This window comes from Atta cephalotes (assembly GCF_000143395.1).
Source record: "Atta cephalotes unplaced genomic scaffold scaffold00111, whole genome shotgun sequence".
NCBI lineage: Eukaryota > Metazoa > Arthropoda > Insecta > Hymenoptera > Formicidae > Atta > Atta cephalotes.
Genome location: NW_012130175.1, coordinates 149,962 through 156,560, shown reverse-complemented (window position 1 = coordinate 156,560; position 6,599 = coordinate 149,962). Strand labels below are relative to the sequence as shown.

Here is a 6,599-nt window from a genome sequence, read left to right as displayed (position 1 = left end):
TAACCTAACCTAACCTAACCTAACCTAACCTAACCTAACCTAACCTAACCTAACCTAACCTAACCTAACCTTTTCGTCCTTACTTTGTCCACCTAACTTTTTCGTCCTAACTTTGTCGACCTAACCGAAATTACCGAAAAATTCTGGACCTAATCCAAACTACCCAAATTTTGATAGATGTCCATAGTTCGTATTTTTTCGTCACCCTCATTTTTTGTCCCTTTTCGACGGGTATGGGGCTTAGAAAAATTTTTGAATAATTTTCAAAACCTCCCCATTTATATGACCAAAGTGCGTTTCTCCACATTCTCTGTCGATTGGTGTAGTCGAATTTTTATTAATTTTTCACTTCGGACTTTGTAAAATTTTGACATTATCTCGACTTCCTAGAATACACATCCTGAATGAAAAGAGATAGGGACGTGATTCGAACAGCATTCGACGCGTCTTTTGAAATACAACATTCTCTCAGACACCGAACCTGTAGATCCAACCGTTCGCGAGATACAACCCTCCAAACATGTCATTTCCGGAACGGAGGTCGATAGAAGGAAAATTCCAACTGATGAGCGCCGATCCAGACCGGTACTTCTGGAATCAGTAATAAAAAACTTTTCGAAAATTCGATATAATTCCATGTCCCCCAAAAAATTTTCAAAAATTTTCATCAATTTTGCCCCTCATTTATAGGTCCAACGTACGTTTCTCGATCTCCTGAGTCGATTGGTATAGTAGACTTTTTTTCCATTTTTCCGATTTTTCCTTCGGGACTTCGAAAAATTTCACCGAAATTCCACGTTCCAAGAGTACACAGCCTGAACGAAAAGAGATAGGAAGATGGTTGCAACGGCATTCTACTCCTATTCCAAAGTACAACAACATTCTCTCAGACACCGATCCTCTAGGTCCAACAATTCGCGACATATAACCCTCCAAACATGTCATTTCCGGAACAGAAGTCGATAGAAAAAAATTCCAACGGATGAGCGCCGATTCAGACTGGTACTTCTGGAATCAGTAATAAAAAAATTTGCGAAAATTCGAAAAAATTCCAAGTCCCCCATAGAATTTTCAAAAATTTTCAAAAATTTTATCCTAAATTTATAGATCCATATTACGTTTCTCGACCTCCTGAGTCGATTGGTATAGTCGACTTTTTTTCCATTTTTCCGATTTTTTCTTCGGGATTTAAAAAAATTTCACCGAAACTCCACCTTCCAAGAGTACACGGCTGAACGAAAAAAGATAGAGACATGATTCGAACTGCATTCGTCGCGTTTTTTAAAATGCAATTAACATTGCCTCAGACACCAAATCTATATCTCCAACCGTTCGTGGAAGAATAGCGACTTCCGGTTCGGAAGTAGGTAGACCAAAAATTCCAACGTATGAGCACGAATCATGATCGGAACTTTTGGAATCAGTAATAAAAAAATTTTCGAAAATTCGAAAAAATACTAAGTCCCTTAAAGATTTTCAATTTTTCCCAAATTAATGTGTCCAAATTACGTTTCTCGACCTTCTGAGTCGATTGGTATAATCGAATTTTTATCGATTTTTCCGATTCATCAGTACTTCGAAAAATTTCGCCGAAACACCTCCTTCCTAGAGTACACAGCCTGAATGAAAAGAGATAGGGACATGATTCGAACAGCATTCGACGCGTCTTTTGAAATACAACAACATTGCCTTAGTCACCAAACCTCTAGCTCGAACCGTTCGCGAGAAAAATGGCCACTTCCGGAACGGAAGTCGATAGAAAAGAAATTTCAACGGATTAGTGCCGATCTAGACTGGTACATCTGGAAAATAAAAAAAATTTTATTAAAATTCCTTGGAATTCCTGCAACCTGTTCCATGGAAATGAAGAATTTCGATTGGTTGATTCCCTTGTGCATTTGAACAAGATTCTGTGTACGACCAATAAATTTGCGCAACAGAAAACGGCGAATTCCGCAGTTTTGCATTCCTTGTGAACACATCCTGAGGATGCGCCTATTCTGCGGAATTACCGGAACACTAGTTATTGGCTTCATTCAGCCTATTCTGTTCAGCTATAATCTGTTTTCCTGTGTCCCATTGAGCAGAATTTTTGGAATGCGCAGTTAGCACTGACCAATCACAAGAGCCTTCCCGTATATCACTTTTATTGGATCCACCAGAATAGCGTTTGTCATTGATTGCGTATCTGCAAGTTCCATGGGACATAGGAAACTAAACTTTTTTTGTGGATCGAAAATCACACATACATACAGACATTGCTTTGTCTTCATTTTGTGTACTTATTTTAGTTTCGATTTACATCCGTGAGAGAAGAGATTAAGAGATTTTAGATTCCTACCGAATGCTATCCAGGTATCATCCATTCTAGTTATTTGCTGAATGTTAAACAATAATGATATAACATTCGAAGAATCCAGGTTAGGTGAGAATCCGCTTCAGCATGTTGATTAATCATGCGCTTGTATGGTTTTCTCCATTAAATCAGTTTAACGAATTTAGTTTTTATAAATAATATATATATATTAGGTGTACAACTTTGCTTCTGTCGTTTTCCTATAGATGGCTTTAGCGGTAAGTAGTGGTCGAAATAAATAGATCACAGACGTCATACATTAAACTTGGGCATCTGTCAACATAACCCCATAGAAACATTAGTCGATTTGTGTCTGCATCATAAAGTTATTCTCGATTGAAAATGTCAGTTTACGAGCCAAATTCTCGTCATTTGCGAGAGGTTTTAATTTTTTGCTTCAATATGAAGAAATCTGCGGCTGAGGCTCATCGAATGTTCTCATATACTTATGGTGAGGCCGCTATTAGTGAAAGAATGTGTCGTGAGTGGTTTCAACGCTTCAAGAATGGTGATTTTGACGTCCAAGGTCATGCTTTGTATTTGGTGGGACCAGCTCGGCGTAGTGTATTATGAACTGTTAAAACCGACTGAAACAATCACAGACGATCGGTATCGAACGCAATTGATGCGTTTGAGCCGAGCATTGAAAGACAAACGGCCTCAATACAACGAGAGACACGATAAAGTGATTTTGCAGCATGACAATGCTCGACCCCATGTTGCGAAAGTGGTCAAGACATACTTGGAAACGTTGAAATGGAAAGTCCTACTCCACCCGGCGTATTCTCCAGACGTTGCTCCCTCTGACTATCACTTGTTTCGATCAATGGCACACGGCCTGGCTGACTAGCACTTCCGGTCTTATGAAGAAGTAAAAAATTGGATCGATTCGTAGATAGCCTCAAAAGATGATCAGTTTTTTCGACGCGGAATTCGTACGCTACCCGAAAGATGGGAGAAAGTAGTGGCCAGCGATGGACAATACTTTGAATCATAAATGTATAACCAGTTTTTTACAATAAAGCCTCGAATTTCGGAAAAAAACGGCGGAAGTAATGTTGTACACCTAATATTTAAACGGGAGATATATAATATATGTATATACTAATATTAATAATTGTGATAAATTTCTCCAATTGTTGTCACAACTGCAATAATGAAAGTGTAATTCATTTCTATAAAGTTTAAGAGATTCTAAATTTTGATTTTCGAAAGGGGCTTCCATAAGTCAGTGCTTGCTATGTTACGAATTCCTTTGGAATAATTATCTCCCTTTATAGATTAATAGCACGCGACACGTGTGCTATTAGTCCTTTGTGTCATCTATGTTGGCTCGCTAGGAGAAAAAGATTGGTAGGAAATCATTAAGTTTGCAAATAAATGTTACTCATTGATTCTCATAATAACCATAAGGCGGTTTAATATAAACTCAAATGACGCCTTGTGCGTTCGACTCGTGATTCACTGTTACGAGTTCGAATTTGCCGGCGTTCCACATAGAGTTGACTTGTTCCGATAAGGCAAGCGATACAATCTAATTACTTGATTGTCTCAGCATTATTGGCAAGTCAATATCCAATCTTAATTCTAATCTCTATCTTTTCAGAGCGTGCGTCTGGAGACGCAAATGAGTAGGCCTCCTCGTGTTTCCCGTGAGCGCGAGATGCCTCGAGGCGAAACTGCTCATTCCTGCAGAAACGCCCTGCAGGCGCTGCTGAGTTTTTCCATCGCCCTTCTAGGGACGATTTCATTGGATGATAGCCTGGCGCATATATCTTTATGGGTGAGGCATGTTCGCCTCCGTTTTCGGGACGGAGCTGACTAACATTAACTGTTTAGAATGTACAGATTTCTAAAGTAGAGATGTGATTGCGTGCGTATGATGGATATCGGTATCGCATTAGTTTAGAATACGAGAAGAAATTTTACAATATAAGCATTTATCTGATAATGCGAGCAATTATCTAATGACATGAGCAATAATCGATGTCGTTGTAAACATAGGATAATTATTAATCTTACCGAACTACCATTAAACGAACCACTAACTAAAATCTAGGGTTTACAAAAGATCCGCAGAAGAAAGAGAAAGAGAGAGAGAGAGAGAGAAAGAAAAGTCGGAAAAAAGGACTGATTCGAGCGCCGCAACTAACGCTTGTAACGCCATATTCTGCCACGCATTACTACCCTCTGACAAAATGGATATAAATCAACGTCTATTTTTTTAAGCTACGTTCCAAAATTTCCTCTCCGAGAAAGATTACTCTATATGCAGCATACGTTACGCGTACTACATATTTCGAGTAAAATTTTCCTCGGAGAGCAAGTTTTGGAACGTAGCCTTAGGATACATCGTCCACTTTTCAAGGAAATAATAAATCGATATTTGGTTCGTGTATTGGCACTGACAACATCGCAGCCAATACGGTGACAAGAGTCTAATCCAGCTAACAATTCAGCAGGAAACAAGTATCGTGTGCCGCAGGCTTTAATTTCCGCTTATGGGACTGCGGCCTAACATGCATTTTCATACTGACGTTCAATGCTTATTTTCGACGTCAAAATAAGTCGTGTGATCTCTTTTGACGCTTAAACACAATAGGCACAGGGAATGACGAATTGTCCAATCAGAGCTCTGAGATTTTTTTTTTTTACTCTTTATACTCGTATTCATAGTCAAGCCTTATATTTAAGGCTTCCTTAAATTTATCTTTAGATACTCTACGAATTATTTCATTGGCTGCTGAGCATCTAAAGATAAATTTAAGAATCCTTATGTATGACTATGAATACAGGCAATAACGTCGAATTTACACATCTGATTGGATGACTCGTTATTCTCTGTTGCCTGTGTCTATTGTCTATTGTATTTAAGCCTTGAAAATGAGCGTTTAGTATCAGCATGAAAAGGCACCTGCATGATTATTATAGATATTCTACTAGAGCTTTATTTCTAGCGCCACTTTGGCGCATATGCGTTGACTAGCGGAACTAAAATATTGAATTGAGTAAAATCTTTCGTATGGTGCTGATAGTGCTCCAGAACACTTCTGTTGAAAGAAGTGCACGCATTTTTGTACGATACATTGAAGAAAATGTTCGTATAGTATCATTAAAAAAATCGATTGAGGACAAATTTTATTGTTTGAATAATTCGCGCGAGAAATTGACTGATCAGTGCTTTATTCGCCATGGACAGAAGAAAAATGTCGTAAGTAGAAATTATGTCGCGACATTGAAGAGTGAAGACGCCCAATACTATAACTATGCGCTGTCATCTGCTATTTTGCACACCTTATCGGTCTCAACTGTCACAATTGTCCTGATAAACTATTCGACTAGTTGATCATCGTCATTACACTGGTTCTTTGAAGACGAATTAACTAATAGCCGTTGAAATTGGAATAATATTCACAACATTTTTTTTTATCTTTTCGCCGGTTGATATCCACCTGTCTACTTCAGCAAAATGTACAGATTTTATCGATATAAGGAAATAACGTATTTTTTACTTATGTAATAGAAACTTGTGCGAATTGTCACACATTACTGTATGAATATCCGAATATAAACATATTTTTATCTAATTGATCATTTGATAGGTTACCGTAATTTTTGCGATATTTTTATTCTCAGTCGTATAATTATGTCATAAATTTTTCGCTTTCTAAATATAATTTTCTTTCTATATTTTAATTTCTGTTGTTATTCAAGGTTGTAGCTTAAATATAAAAATATAAATTAATGTTGAATAGTATTATATAAAATTATTTTAAGTATTTTATAAACCCAATTAGCAAATTGTAGTAATACACTGACAATTTTTCAATAACTTTGAACAAAATATTGCAGTAAACAATATCAAATGCATTCACAACTAAGCTACATCTATTTTTTATTAAATCAAGCAATTTGTCCTTACTTAATAATTTTTATACAAACTATATTGAAATACTTATAAAATTACAAGATTCTGAACATTTTTGCGTTTAATCTGTCATCATTCCGCTGACAGATTCTGTTGTATGTATGCTGTTTGTTGATAAAGTTTGTAATAGATATTACAATTTGTAAAAAATCTATTTTCGATAGATTTATGTATTTGAAAGTTATTATTCCCGCTGTTTGATATATTAATAATTTACTTTTTATCAAATTGATTAACAATTTGTAATTTTGTCAATCATGTTACAAAAATTTGTTGATTTATATATATATATATATATATATATATATATATATA

At 36.4% G+C, this 6,599-nt stretch overlaps 1 protein-coding gene across 1 annotated transcript in view; it reads left to right on the top strand.

Annotated features, from left to right (window-relative positions):
• Positions 1–3,962: 3,962 nt before the first annotated feature.
• Positions 3,963–6,599, top strand: part of LOC105625136 (cysteine string protein) — a gene marked incomplete at its 5' end in the record, with an annotated part of 16,206 nt that continues 13,569 nt past the window's right edge. Inside the window, one exon of the mRNA XM_012206477.1 lies at positions 3,963–4,139. Coding sequence (XP_012061867.1) covers positions 3,963–4,139 — 177 coding nt within the window. The remainder of the gene's footprint in view (positions 4,140–6,599) is intronic.